At 47.6% G+C, this 15,234-nt stretch overlaps 1 protein-coding gene across 1 annotated transcript; it reads right to left on the bottom strand.

Annotated features, from left to right (window-relative positions):
* Nucleotides 1-1,414: 1,414 nt before the first annotated feature.
* Nucleotides 1,415-12,218, bottom strand: OAZ2 (ornithine decarboxylase antizyme 2). Its single transcript, XM_026856241.1, is given in 5 exon segments — nucleotides 1,415-3,003; nucleotides 4,811-4,896; nucleotides 6,595-6,770; nucleotides 11,975-12,055; nucleotides 12,057-12,218. Coding segments are annotated over 5 exon segments (624 nt in total). The 5' UTR covers nucleotides 12,204-12,218; the 3' UTR covers nucleotides 1,415-2,869.
* Between the last annotated feature and the right edge of the window lie 3,016 nt (nucleotides 12,219-15,234).

Here is a 15,234-nt window from a genome sequence, read left to right as displayed (position 1 = left end):
TGCCCTGCCCCTGGGGCCCCCCTCCCCTGCCCACCGGGCCCCGCGGGCGGCCGGCCAGGGTCTCAAACCGTTGGTGTTTATAGCTCTTGTTTCCATTGACGTTGCTGTGTTGGGTTTCATTTCAGTCTTCCTGATTCTGCCCTTCTGTAAAGTGTACATTATTACCAAGTTCCTTGTTTTTTTATATATATATATAAATATATATATATACAAACTGTACTCTTCTTGCCTTTGTACATTTGGGCAAGGAGAGAGAATAAATCTTTTTAAGAGACAATCACAAACCTGTGAGGGTGGCTTTTTCTTCCTGCTCTCCCCCAATTCTGGTCCTTTGTCCCAAAAACTGTGGCCAGTGATTTTTAGGGGGAAAGAGGGTCATTCCCCAACCCCCCACCCCCCCCCCGTTTCTGGGTCCTCTGAGAGGACTTAACCAGACATGCTGCTCCTGACGCCAAGCTCGCTGGTCAGTGGCCATAGGCTGTGGTGAGGTGGCCCAGCGGAGCAGCAGGTCCTGCCCCCCAGCACCCTTCTTGCATACAGGCCCTGCACACCTGGATGCAGCCCCTTCACTCTGCTGCCAGCTCCACCCGGGCACTCTGCCCTGACAGTGAGGGTCAGCACCCCCCCAGCCTTGAAGCCTTGGCCCCCAGCAAGGGGCAGCTGCCCCCCAGCCTGCCAGGGGCCAAGCGCTCCTGCGTTGGGGGCCTGGCTTGCCACCGGGTGGAGCTCAGCTCCTCCAGCTTCGCACTGGAGGTGGCCTGTGCAGGGACAGCAGCAGCACCTTTCAGATTTTCAGGGGGGCGGTGTTTCTGAAGCCATTCAATGATCTGAAACCTCTACACTTGACCACACTTGTTTGAGCCAGGGCAGGAAAATACTTGGCACTTTTCAGAAAAGCACAGACACTAGCACAGCCTTGTAACTGTAGAGCTCAGATCATCTTCCCTCCAAGCTCTCATGACAAGAACCTTGCACTTTACCAGTAAATTTTACCAGTAAGGAAGGACCAAAGTGGTTTCCACCACATCCCATGAGGAATGTGCCAGAAGAGCACCAGGGGGTGGCATCAGGACCCTGGAATGTGCAGAAACACCCTGGGAGGCAGCCCAGCCCCACGGATAAAACCTAGGCTTTCAAAAGCCAGAGCTAGAAATTAGTATTGGTTCTACCAGGGAAGAGGTGCAGTCTCCTTGGTCTCCACACCACCTCTGGAGCAAGGACAGGCAGGGCAGTGCCTTTTGCAGAGCTGGAGGAGCTGATGCCCCCCCCCTAAAAGCTAGGGCAGAGATGTTCCCATCAGCACAGCCCAGCCCCTGATTTTAAACCAGATTTAGGATTTGATGCCTTGCTTGGAGAAGTAGTAGAGCCAGCAGCCCTTTCACTATTAGAGGGGAAGGAGGGAAAAAGAGACACAAACTTTAAGATGATTTATTCACACAAACTTGTATCCCAGCCCCACCTCTCCTCCCAAACAGAAAACACTGACCATGACGTTTATGGAATGGCTCAGCTTCAGCTTTTAACAAAATCCTCCACAGAAGGGTGAAAGCACAACAAAGCACACAAGGACAATTCCACACGCAAGCAGCCAAGCCAGGAAGAGAGCTCACAGCACTCCTCCGGGGCACAGGTTATAAATACACCCTTCTCCTTTGGCTTTTCAACAAAAGCTAGCCAGGTTACATCCACATGGCACAAAGACAAGAGCACAACCTCATTCTCCAAACTTGGAAGGGCCAGGGGTGAAACAGGAGCTCCTGTTGGCACCATGGCCCTATCCCTCCACCCCAGGGAAGGTCCCAGCTGGGGAGAGCATCCCCTCCGACCAGGGCAGCCGCCGCCCACACCTGACCCCGCACTAGCCCCCTTTGGTTTGGACACAGCCCTTAGCTCAGTGTCATGAGATCATCTCTTTGGAAAGGTGAGGAGGAAGAACAGAGTGACAGCCACGGGCCTGGTCTGTACCCATCCTGGGGCAGAGGATAAAGGCATGAGCTTTTCTGGCTCTTTGGACCATCACAACCATCACCCCCCAGGCAGGTGAGGAAACTTTCTCCCAGAGCAGAGGTCTTGCTCCCAACACTCGACCCTCTGAAACCATGGCAGCACCAGAGGAGGCCCACCCGAGGCTCTGTTCCTTTCAAATAAGCAGCCCCAGCTGTGTGAAGTTCATCTGAATGCCCCTTTTATTGAATGCTATGATAGTGCAGTGGTAACATTGAACAGAGTTAAGACTGCTTAAAACAAAAGCTGAAAGACCAAGAGGTTTAAAAAAAAAAAAAAACAAAAAAACAACCCAAAGAAAAAAAAAGGTTAGACCAGTTAAAATAGCATTGGTCGCCCCAAAGCAGAGACACAGGGGGGGTTTAATGTAGTGTTAAAGGTTAAACTCAAACACGTCTCCTCCATGTGCCTAACACCCAAAACATGCCTTCTACTTAAGAGTCTTGAGTGAAAAATCAAAAGGTAGTCTGTCAGATGAGCACACATCAGGCAACAGGGAAAGGACCAACATGGGCTTAGAGAAGTAAGGAGTTGATACTGCATCTACTGCTGTGCTCCCCCACGCACGGCCCGGGCACTGAGCGTCCCTAGGCTACCACACCACACAGCTGCACGTAAAGAGCTCCTATGCCAGTTCATAAACATCTTCCATTTACTATTTGGTGATTACATGTGTGTATATATAGTTCTCTAGGCAACACATTTCAATGAGATAGTCAACTCTGAGGATACACAGGCCAATCTAACAATGAGAAATGCAGTTTCAGTCCAACAGAAGCTTGTTTTCCCTTTCCTCAAGAAAGGAGATGTAACCCTCTCTCCCCTCAACAGCATTTTCAGGTCACACTGGAGTCCCTCGCTGCAGCTATTCTTCATCAGAGGAAGAGTTCTGATCCAGGGGGTACACCATGAACATCACGTCTGGCCGCGACGGGACAGAGGGGTGACCAGGTCTCACGATTTCAAAGCCCAAGAAGCTGAATGTCTTCAGGAGTGGAGCTACCAAAGAGAAGGAAATCTGTTACCACCAGGAATAACCCTCTTCACCTGCACCACCCTAGAAGCCACAAATATCCAAGTGCACTGAACACCCTATGTGAGCACATCCAGAGCTTCCTGCACAGAAAAAAAAACCATTTTATCGTGACAGCCCTCTGGAATGGGAGCTTTTGTCTCTTCCTGCATTCATCACGGCTGCTCCTAAGCACGAAGGGGATTTAGTTGTGCAGCAGAGCAGGTTTGTCCATGTTTATCCTGCAAAATCTCTGCCATTCCCTCCAAGAAACAACGATGGTTGGTCACCTACTGGCACCAGCCGCACTGACCCACTTTCCCAGGATGCACACAGCCATCCCGCAGCCCCTCAAAGTTTTTAATCCTGTACTTTGGTGGGTCCCAGCACCCTTTGAGCCCTGAAAATGAGTCAGGCAGCAGCTAACAGGAAGTTACTTACTCAGGGTCTACGTAGACATTTGCTGTCTCCATGAGGAGGACCTGGAGCTCAGCAGAAACTCAAGCCAGCTTAGCACAGCTTGGTGCCACCCCCCAGGAAAGGCACCATGGGTTATGCACAGCAATTCAGAGCAGGGTCAGGCCAGAAGCCCCCCCACACCTTGTCTCAGTCAGATAAGGTTATACGATGCAGTGACTGGATGCACTCTTGCCTGTTACTAAAGCAATCGCTTCCCTGTGGCCCCTGAGTCATGCTGGTGCAGTATCTCATCTCTCCACCACCCGCTGATGGCCAGCATCAAGCCATGCAAGGGCGGTGCAGAGGAGCTCCTGTGTATTTCCAAGACAGCACTGTGTTTCAGCTGCATAGACAACGACCCAGGATCTGGAGCTCTCCAGAACTCCAACAAATAAGCCAGGCCCAAGAGCAATGCACAGTCCGTCTTGTAAAAACAAAACCCAGTATGAGATGACTCCCCTAACCAGCCACTGCAGAGGTCACCTATGCAATCTAGGGTAGTAGTGACTTTATAGCAAGAACTTAATCTGAAAATTATTCTTGGCATCCTAACATGGAATGACATCTTCCTGGGCTCAGCACAGCTTAGCTCTAATAATGTGCTTCTTTTCAGAGAAGACAGTGCAGCTTGTGAAGCAGCAGAGTAAAATTAGAATTAAGGTTTGAATTACTCCTGCCATGGCTTGCATCTAGTAAGATTTAAAGTGACACATTCATAGCTCAGTACCTCAACACAAATCTCAAGCTTCCATGCTGTAACCACTCACCCAACACATCTATTTTTAGATCCTAATGCAGCCGCCTTAAGCCATAAGCATCTATAGCCAGGGTCAGGATTACCTGTAAGTCTAGGAAGGGCAACAGTGCCAGATCTTTAAAAAGCAGATGAACATCAGGGCAAGAAGCTACAAGTGTTCATTTCCCATGTAACACCTTCTCCCTGGTTTCTCTTTACAAATGACAGAAGCCTGGTGCCAAATGAAGACCTTCACTCCTTACCAAAGGGGAAATATTAACTGATTTCCAGACAAGAAAATCTCTAAGTAATTCAGAAGCAGCTTTCTGCATAAGAGTACCAGTAATAATTAACAGCAGGACAGCAAAGTATCTGCTGGAGAAACCAAAATACTCCCTCTCCCTTAGTCTCAAGAAATGGCTTATTTCCTCCACAAGAAACTATTTCTAATTTGTAAGAACTCCATGAGAATTATACATATAACAATTACTGCAGTAGGAAGCATCCTGTGGAGCCTCGCCTTGGGTTTACCAGATTTTTGTTCAGCAGCACTGTCTTAGATCTAGGGAGCAAACCTGACAGCGGGGGTCAGTTCTTACCTCTGTCTTCTCTGCTTTTTCTGAAGCAAATAAAGACGTAGTTTACTTTCATTTTTTCTTCAGCAAACTCCAACAGTGCTGATAACCTGCCAAGGAGGAGGAAGACAAAAGCACATCAGCTATAGGAAGTCCTGTCCCGAGGAAGCCTCTGAGCATTATCAATTGTTTGGATGTTTTCAGGCAGAAGGATTACTTGTTTACAGGCCCCTTCCAGTGAACAATCGGTGCTGAAACAATGGGCTTCCTGCCTCGCTATTCAGCCCTGCAGAGGAAGAGCTGTCCTCACACCAAGTCACCCAGCGAGGCACTGTCCTAGGCCATGTGCGAGTGTGCAGGAACACCCAGCCCCACCACCCACCCATCTGTGCAGAAGCCTTCGCACACAGGAGGCTGAACACCACAGCTGCTCTGAGCTGGGACACATCCCCTCTGCAGGCAATGTACACGAGGGGATCTCTAAGTTTGGCACTTTATGGGAAGGGGAAGAAAAAAAGAAAGAGTTCATGCCACATAGAAGAGAAAAACACCACTGAAGGAGCAAGTGCACAGGCAAAGCTGTCTCCTGAACACATCAGCTGGATGGCACATCTGATGCACCCTGAGCCCACGCTTCCTGCCTTTCCAACTAAATTATTTCTGCCACCTCTTGATGGAAGCAGCACTGCATTAACCCCTCTCTGAGCCCCAGGGATCCGCAAAGCAGAGCCACTGCTGGCCTTGTAACCATTTACAATGCAGGCTGCTAGAGCAGTGACAAACAGGGCTTTAGCCAACATCTAATTCAACAGTCAGTGAGACCAGAGTGCAGTGAGGGAGATTAAATTCGCAAGGGTTTTGTTAATATGGTAATGAACTACTTTAATTATAGCCTCTACTAGGCTGTTTTACCTACCTAAAAATAATCTGACAAAATTGCACTTTTAAGTCACAATGACACAGGCGTATAAATACTCTCCCAGAGAAACCCCTTCCCAAGAGAGCAGGCCCTTGGACAGCTCAAAGATTTACGGGCCAATTGAAGAAATTACACAAACACTTATCTGGACTCAGAGTGTGAGACAGCGAGAACACTGGCACTTACTGACGGTGCCCAATTAGGTTTTTTTTCTTAATTAGCTTGTGTCATGGATGAAGCCTACTTGGAGATTTAGGAGGACTTCAGAGAGCTCTGCAGAGGAATCCAGTAAAGCCACATATACGCTACAGCGCTCCCTGCCAGCAGAGATCTCTGGCAAAGCACTTGGCAGGAAGTAGCTGCTCTGGAAGCTGCGTTTACACAAACTTCCCAGAGCAGGGCTGTCTGGACAAAACACTACCGCATTCTGCCAACAGAGAAAAAATCAGAGATTCTGGCAGAGCCCAGCGCCTGCGTGGCAGTGCTCCAAGAGTAGATCCACCTACTGATGAGAAGGAGTACATCAATATAATGGAGGTTTTTCTCCCCTGAGAGGAAAACGCCTGCCAAAACATGCTTGCCAAGTGGCCAGCAGAAGAAGGAGGAGAAAAAAAAAAAAAAAAAAAAAAACAAAGTATGCAAAGAATCACTCTGCTGATTTATTGCTTAGGGACTCAAAAAAACAGTTACCTATCTGAAATGATCACCAGGGGAAAAGAAAAAAAAAATATGGAGGACTAACAGGAAGGCAGTTCTCTGAAGACAAGGGAGCAAGGATATACTTCAGAACCAGGAACAGACACAGCTGCCACACACACAGCATCACCCATGCAGGCGAAGTCCTGCTCCCTGGGGAGCCATGGACACAGCTCTGGGATAGTGAACTTACCCTTCTTTGCTTCCATCAGCTAATAATCCATCAGGGATTTCCACAAAGAGGCTCTGATTAGAGAGCACTGCATCCCAGGAGGAGGTCTTCACCTCTGTGACCTTGTACTGGAAGTGGACAATATGAGGCTTCCCTTCGTGCACTGGGACATCTTGGTTAACAGTGATCTTCTCGTCCTGTGCAAGGGAGGGAGGAGAGCTCATGAAACATGCTTTTAGGGTTAAGGAAAACTATCCATGAGATTGTAGGCCAAAAAAGAAATCATGCTTAAATGAGCATGCAGAGGGACTGTGTTTCCAATGGGAGCACCCTCCTGACAAAGGAGCAGCCCATACAGACAGTGTGTGTCCAGAATTCCAGCCTATCACTAAAGTTCACCACCATGAGACTCACCACAGCTTGTCAAAGTATGCACAGGCAGCTGCAAGCTCACACTCGAGTCTCAGCGCTCTAAACAAGTATTTAAGTGGTTAAGAGCTATTGTTCTGAACTACCTGTAATTCCTTGCTTTTATTCTAACCGAATACAAAAATAAAGAACAAAGAGGTAAAGTCCTACATACTAAACAGCCGGGGGAGTATAACTAGAGAGAGCAAATGCAAAATAAATGCGATTATAGTTTTTCCTATATTTCTCCCTCTTCCCATTTCACTGGCTCAGGGACAGGCCACAGTGAGCACTCAGACCTCAGAGTGATTTTTCTAGTCATGTTTTCCTGTTCAAGGAAATGCAGTTTTGCATAGTTACATTATATTAAATTTCTGGATAGTGAGAGTCCATTAATTCACCACAGGTCCCAGCCACATCTTTGAAGGGTGGTTCATGAACTACCCCTCAAAGAACACAACGTGAACCGACAAGCTGGTAGAGCATCTGCTGTTGCAGTCTGACCAATTTTGTTGTCTCCCCAATCCCGTCTTTTCGTTTAAGGGATGACCACAAATTGCCTTCCCTGTTTTTGCAACCAACTGGTACGGCAAACGGTTTGCCTCCTGGTATATGGGAGGAAAATACCCAGCGCAGAGAGAATTCCACAACAGACAGAAGCTACACAGATTTGAAGATTGCAAGAAGGTCTTTTCCAGAGACCACAAATGTACACGTTCCTCTCCAATACTGCTCTAACTAGAATGCCAAGCATGCAGACTGCCTCAGATTAAGCTCAGCAGTTCCTAGAAAACAATTTCGTGGTTAAAACTCCATTCCTTCTCCTGACAATTTTTGCAGGCAGTTGGCTTGCCCTGTAATGCTTTCCACATTTCACTGCAAAAAGCCCCAATGAAACAATGAAGAAATTCATTAGGTTCCCGAGTTAACATTGTCAATGGCAGAAGCTGAACCATTCCCATCTGCTTGGTGCAGACTCATACATCCTGACTCCCTCACTTACAGTCACCTGCATAGCTCTGAAGGGCAGAAGCAAACCAGATACTGAAGTCACATCTGCTCTGTTCCCGAGTCATGGGAGTGCCTGGGAAAGCCACATGTCCCCCCTCCTGAACAAGAGCAATGGGTGGGGTGGGAGGTGGTTCACTCTGTCAGGTCATTAGGTGAGTGACTGCCCAGTCTCCAGGCATTTTATTTTAACAGGGCGATTAATTCAGCCGCTCATTAGGAGCTTTGATCTGTTGATCAGCTGGACTGACAACGAAACAAGTGACATTGCTGCAGCAAAGACAGCACCTCATCAGAGAAGGTTTAATAAATGCTTTGCAGTGACATATACTAATCTCCAACCATAACACACACAGGAAGCCAGTACAGCAAAGAAAACAGTCCAGTTTGGATCTGCAGTGAAGAAACATTTAAAAGATGGGCAGTACAAACACATCAGAAGCCAACAGTGCCCAGTAAGGGGGTGGAAGACTCCTCAGTATCGCTGCTTTTCAAGCAGGTATTTTCTTGCAGGTGTTTTGAGCTATGAAGGTATAAGCATTGCTAAAAACCAATGAGTCATTCAGCAAAAACATCACTGAGAACCTTTCCAGGCTCCTCAAGCCTGTGTCCCAGTGCTTTAATTCCTATTATCACGTGTATTAAAATAGATCTCTCTTGTTGTGACAAAGAAGCCTCCATCGAATATGTTAACGCCAGTGACAAAGTAACGCTGCATGCAAATGAGGAACTGCCTGGCTTCAGAGGCAGCAGAGGAAGCTGCCGTTTGTTTAAAGCCCTCAAAGCTTAGCTGAAAAACAAGTTTACACTTCATCACAATAAATATCCTGTAGGAAATAAGTTCATTCAACGAGTTTGAAAGAAGTTTTCATGGCTGTGCCCACTGCTGGGTTTCACTAGTTTTAAGCCAAGCACACCAAGAAACCCACTGACAGCTGCTCGTCAGAGTCTGCTGCTGATAAAGGCACCGCGGAGCCAGTGGCAGGAGTCAGATCTGAGCCTAGAGAGCGCTCGGTGCTACAGAGGTGTATTTAAAAAAAAAAACCCAAACCAAGGGGATTCTACGCACATCCTTCACCAGTGACTTTATAGGAGCCTTTTACAGTTGTTCCTGTGCAGAAAGTGTCTCAGTTTCAGAAAAGATCCTTCTCTCAAGAAAAGCTCACAGATGCTTCTTTTCTTATACTTCACGAAAACAAAAACAGGGTGAGGAAGTCGAGAAAAGCAGGCAGGGATTGACACATTGGAGGGGGAGGCACGCACATGCATTTGTGCAGGAAGACTGGCAGGAGCCTGCAAAAGGAGGGGTAAAGCTTTCTGAGCCTTCTGGTTTAGCCCTTCTGTCACCAAAAGTTATGCTCTGCACTCCAAACCTTGCAAGGTTTTCCACTTAAGAGCCCCATAATACAACAGCCCATGAACCAAAGGCAGCAAAACCGCAGGGATTAACAGAACCAGTTCCCCCGGTTCAGAGGGAATTACGTTTACACAGCCTGTCTTGGGTAGCTGATATTTTATTTCTAGGCATCAAAACAGAGACAGCAAGATGCTGGGGAGAGAAGCTGTTCCTGTGAAGCAGCAGCCCAGAATTCTTTGGAAGCTGCTCAAAGCAAAATCCTGTTTACGCAACAAATGTTCAGTTTTAGTTCACCCCTGCAAAATCCCCCCGCCACACTACCGTGGGCAAAGAAACAACCCCACCAGACTATCTTTTATACACAGCTGCCTAAACCACTGGCTCTCCAGCCCTCAGCTCCATTTCAGTGAAGCAAAGCTGCAAGGACTAACTTCCACTTGGTCACAACTCATTGAGCACAAGATTTTCCAACCCAGCCACGCTCCTCAAATGTCCCGAGAAGGATGGGGGGAGGCCCCTACGTGCTGGCAGCGTAAGGAGAAAGGATGTTACAATCTAGCACAGCCAGGGCTGGAGAAACCCATGTAAGCAGCCTGGTGTTGGCATGTGCTACACCTGCAGCTTCCTGCCAAGTCTGCTCGCCAGAGCACATCCGTTCACACAAAGCCCATCCTGGCCGTGCAGCACCAACACCATTGCTACTGCATTCCCAGCTCAAGTAAAGCTCCCCTGAGGAAGGGCCGAGTATTAAGTCTCTTAACACAAAAATACCAACAACTATAGGGAGCCTCAGCTGCTTAATTTATGGTGCTGTTGTGTATGAGCGTTGCACTGCATGCTCCAAAGGAGGCAGGCTCATTTGGAAAGGTCATCCCTTGAACTAGAACAGCTGATACCGCTGGAAAAAGGACTTAAGCTTTTGGGTCCAGATGCCTTTCCAGGTCACACTGAAGCTTGCTGGCTGAAAGCTCAGCCTGGTGCCTAACTACAGCACCGCTAGATTGAGGGGTGACTGAGGGGTGCAGAGTCCCAGCAACCCCCATCCAAGGTTTGACTTTAAACCCCTGGGCGACACAGCCCACTCTGGTCTGGGATGAGCTGTGTTGCAGAAGGGACTGATTTTCTGACAGATTCTGCTAGGTTTTGTCAGCAATAAAGCCAAGAAAAATTACATCCTTATTTCTGGGATGCAGCTATCTAAATGACATCCCCACAGGCAGCAGCCCCTGCCTACACACCACTGCCAAAAGCTTCTGTGCAATTTCAAGGCCATACCGAAATCAAACACTTCAAAGTCTCCAAACTGATTCTTTCCACCAGCATCTCCTCCACGCTGAGCCCATTTTCTGCCTTTGGACCTTGCCTCATGCGTATGCCAGGCTTGGCAAAGCTGGCCTGCAGGAGTTTAAGTTGCAGAGTCCCCTATTTGTCACCCCCTCCCACCCAGAGGGAATTCATTATTTGTTCTGAGCCCTCTTGAAGCTATTTATGTACCTTCTTTATCTGACAGGAAGCCGGTTGTGCTCTGGTGCTTCTCTGGATTTCAGATCTGTCCAACATCTGTGACAATTCAACTCGATAGCACTAAGCTGGTGTTACATTATTACTAAGAGTCTACAGAGGTTGACATTTATTCACAAGGTGGGTGGGTGAGGCATGTGCTAAAAATTCACCAAGGCTCCATTAGAGAAAACTCCTCTGAAAGCAGCCATGAGGTCTGTGATTCTCTCATGAATTTCAAGAGGAGGCTTTGGTAGCTGTGACCCAAAAGGGCCTGTATCTTTTCATCATATAAAGTCTGTGTGCCTCCCACGGGGTAATTAAAAATCAAGTCTAACACCTATGACAACACTCCTGTCTGAACAGCCAAATTTGCAAACTGAGCATAAATTTTAGGCTACCTCATCTGATAGCACTTTGCTCCCCGGCACGTGGAAAAAAAAAAAAAAAGCTGTACAAGTGCCAACTGCTCTACAGCCAGGAACAGTCAGGTCTCCTCATCTGAAAGGAAAGGTCCCATAGAAAGAAGAGGACCAAAAAGTGAGAGCTACAGATCCACGTGCTCCTAAGCAAATCTGCAAATACAGAGCCTTCCTGATCAGCACATGCATGTGCTGTAGAAATGTTCTGGTCTGCAAGGCGAACAGCCACCTTGCCCTTCTGTGAAGTCAGGAGCTACTCTGTGCAGTGGTTCAGGCAGCTACCAAGTCCCCACAGCTTTACCTTCCGGACTAGGGCACAGGAAGGAGCTTATCAAGCATTCTCTCTGCATTTCACCTTTCTACTTCCCAGTTCCTCTTTTTGCAAGACATTTAAGAAATTTTTTCATGTTTTGATAATGCTGGCTCTGCATACAATAACTGAAACAGGCCTCTGGGAACAGGACTAGTAAATTATTTGCTGCACACTTTTGAGAAAAGGTCCCTCATTTCTTAATAAGCAGGTGATATTTAAGCAGAAGAGACCTGTGTGCAGCTCAGCAGTCTGCCAACGGGGTCACTGATAAATTAACTGTTCTCCCACTTATTACCTTGGAGTTATTTGCATTTATTCCCACAAGACTAAAAGTAACTGAACACAGTTGCAACATGGGTACAGGTTATTATTTAGACATCAGATCTTTCTCACCTTATATATCAGAGCTGAAAGAGAAGGATCCCTGCTACCCCCTCGCCCACCGGGGATCTTCGACAGTGGGTGAGGGGCATCAGGAGCACCACAGAGGCCCTGGAACAATGTGCCTGCAGCACTGCAGTTGGGGACAGTTACTCAAAGGTAAAATACTACTGCAAGAAAAAGAGAGAGAATACCAGGTTACATTAGCAGGGATCACGTTTCGGGTGCTACAGCTCTTCATAACCCCAAGCCACTCGTATCCCTGCTCCTCCACAGCATGTCAGAGGCAGCTATCAGGGCTTTAGTGCCCAGACATTTACATCAAAAGCAGTCTCTGCCCAAGTCATATCAGAAACCGGCAGTATTTTGTTAGAAATGGAGGAGGGGCTTTGCAGCCAAGAACCCAGAGAGAGTGCTGAGCAACCTCATGCTAATAAGGGACGCCTGGAAGACTGCCAATAGCAGATGGCTGGAAATGCATGACCAGATGAGCACACATTTTCTATAGACAAATATCTACAAATAGATCAACAGGACCCAGAAGGAGGAGGTTTAAGTTTCAGATTTTCAAAACGAGGAGGAGTGAAAGGGCTGGTTCTTCAGATATTTTCAACATGTTCTGCAACGTCTGAGTTGACATTTTCACATGCAAATGAAACATCATACAAGTGTCCTTCACCACAACCCCAAAAATTACAAGTTCACCCAATGGATCTACTTTTAAGAGCAAGAAAATAAGTTTCCCTTGCAGTTCCTAAGTTTGTTTGGATGTTCTACACGTGGTCTTGCAGGATCACTTTGAATGCAGGCTTTAATACCTGCTCTAGCTTTTAGGAAGTTCATGAAAGCAAATTATTTTACTTCTGGAGCATCATTTCCTTTATCAGTACCACAAAAGTTCTTTGCTGAGGCATGACACAGCAGCAGTATTCCTCTAACAAAGGCTGCAAAAGCAATGCAGAGAAAACAGTCGTTTCTCAGCATTCCCATCATGAAACACACAGGTGCAAACACCTCCAAAATAAAGGTGTGAGGGTTTTCAATAAGCACACAGAGCAGGGAACAAGGCTCTAATGGACAGACTCTGTCCTAAACGTCTCACTTGAGCTGTTCCTGAGACAGTGTTTTTCCACTCTAATCCCCCTCCACAAGGGAGACAGGCTTACATATCCAAAGACCAAGTACCAAGCTGTACTATCAGAATCACCTGAACCGCCTATACAGTATGCTGGAACACATACCAGACTGCAACCAGCCTACTGAAATTTGGCATTTCTGTATGCCAAAAAATAACTCACAAACGCAGTTATGACACAGGCAGAACTTGCAAAGAACTTGGCTTGCCACCTCATACCAAAATAATCTTTCTACAGGAAACACAAATATTCTTCCTTCACATATTTCCTCCTCCTCCAGGTTCGCTAGACTGGGCTCTTCAGCAGCGTTCCCGTGTGCTGTGGCCTACAGCAGGCAGTGCCTGGAGAAAAGGCTGTTTAAACACACTAGGAAAAGATATTAAGCAGTTGCACTGAAGATGTTTCAGGGCAAACTCCTCTGCACACATGCTCAGTGGCATTTTGTGTTAATACAGTCCCTCCTCACAGCATGACTGGGGCTATCAATGGACCAGTGTGTATTTAGTAGTAGTGGATGTCGAGAGGCATGACAAAGCACTTTGCTGTGCTGTTCCCCACCCCCAGAAAGCTGTTGGCAGCTTTGTTATTCCCTTCCCTCCTCCCTCACCCCACAGTCAACAATGTACTATTGATAGCTCACTCCAACTTGTGGCCAAGGCATCAAGAAGCTGGATAATGAAGTGTAGTTGTGGGAGAAAAAAAAAAAAAAAAAAGAGGCTGTAGTTTTCATGCAAAGCAGTTCAAGACATTTCCCAGTTTTGCTTCCTCTGGCACATGCAGAAGTCAAAACACAAGACCCCTTCAGCTGCTGAGCCCTGCCTGCAGCACTGGCGCTTTGCCTAGCGCAGACCTGCACGCCACTGCGATCCTCCCCCAAAACTTCACAGCAGCAACGAGTGTGTGCGTGTGGGGGGCACAGATTAAAAGAGGTTTTGCTTCCTCCAGATGCGCATTAGCACCCTGGGAAGAAGTTCACGCTAGCACCCAACAGTCTGATTGCTGCATGCATCTGCACAGGAGCAGCCCACTACAACGCTGCTCCCTGAAGCCTGTTTACAGCTTAAAAATTAGGACTGTGCTTCCCTTCTCTTTTGAAAAGCATTTTTCCAGCAGCTTGGTTTAAATTAAGATACATTGAGATCACCAAGGGCCCTTCCCTGAAGAAACTCCCAAGCAAAAGCCTCCTGACCGAGTCCTGCCTGAAACAGGAGCTGGAAGCAGGCATACGCTTTCAGCCAGCGGGTATAATTTTAACTTGCTAAGCTTCCAGCGATCTCAACCCGATGTCCTGTCCCTGGGAAGCACAAAGGACAACTCGGCAACTTTTGAACCCCATCACAGCCACTCTCCAACACCTGAAGCTCCAAGGCCAGCACCGCTTTTGGGCCACGGCAACAACCAGCACCTTGAGGTCTAAAAGCTGCATGTTCTCTTGTTTTTCAGGGGTTTTGTTTGTGTTGAACTCTCAGACCAGATGGAAGGATCCACGCAGCTCCCCTGACATTACAGAAGTGAAGTTTTTTCGGTTTGTTTTCTTTTTTGCCCCTTTGCAAAATACGTTCTGAAGATGCAGTTGTGTTTAGCCCATAATAATAAGATATTATGCTGTCAGCCATCGCAAGCTGTATATTAAGGAACCTGATTTGAGGAGCAAGTTCTAAATAACCATCTGATGAGTACAGAATAGCTCAAGTATCTACCATACATCCAGCTGCCAAGAAACGCGGCTGTTTAAGACACATCCTCTGGGTACTTATCTACGCGGTACGACAGAGGCTCCAGAAACGAGGCTTTTGGGACTCTAAACAAGGAACAGACACACAGATAACTTAGCCAGCTGAGAACAACACCCACAAATCGAGTAAGTTCCTGTCTGCTGATAACCAACCTGCCGAGAAAAATCACCTCTCCTTAGAGATGCGTGGGGACTACGGGAAGGGAGGGACGAGCCCTCCCCGGCGCTGAAGGGTTATTAGCAAAAGGGTGCTCAGACACTGGCCGCCGAGGTGCGCCCCCACCCCCGGGACCCAGCCCCGGTGAGCCCGGACACCCGACCGGGGGCCTCTCCCCTAGACAAGCGTCGCCCCAACGAGTATTTTGACTCGGGAAAGGCGGAGAGCCGCCGCCGCCTCAGCG

The sequence above is a fragment of the Athene cunicularia genome (assembly GCF_003259725.1).
Source record: "Athene cunicularia isolate RWA chromosome 10 unlocalized genomic scaffold, athCun1 chr10_part1, whole genome shotgun sequence".
In the NCBI taxonomy this organism is placed as follows: Eukaryota; Metazoa; Chordata; class Aves; order Strigiformes; family Strigidae; genus Athene; species Athene cunicularia.
Note: the sequence above shows the minus strand (reverse complement) of the source record. Positions and strands in the feature narration are given on the sequence as shown.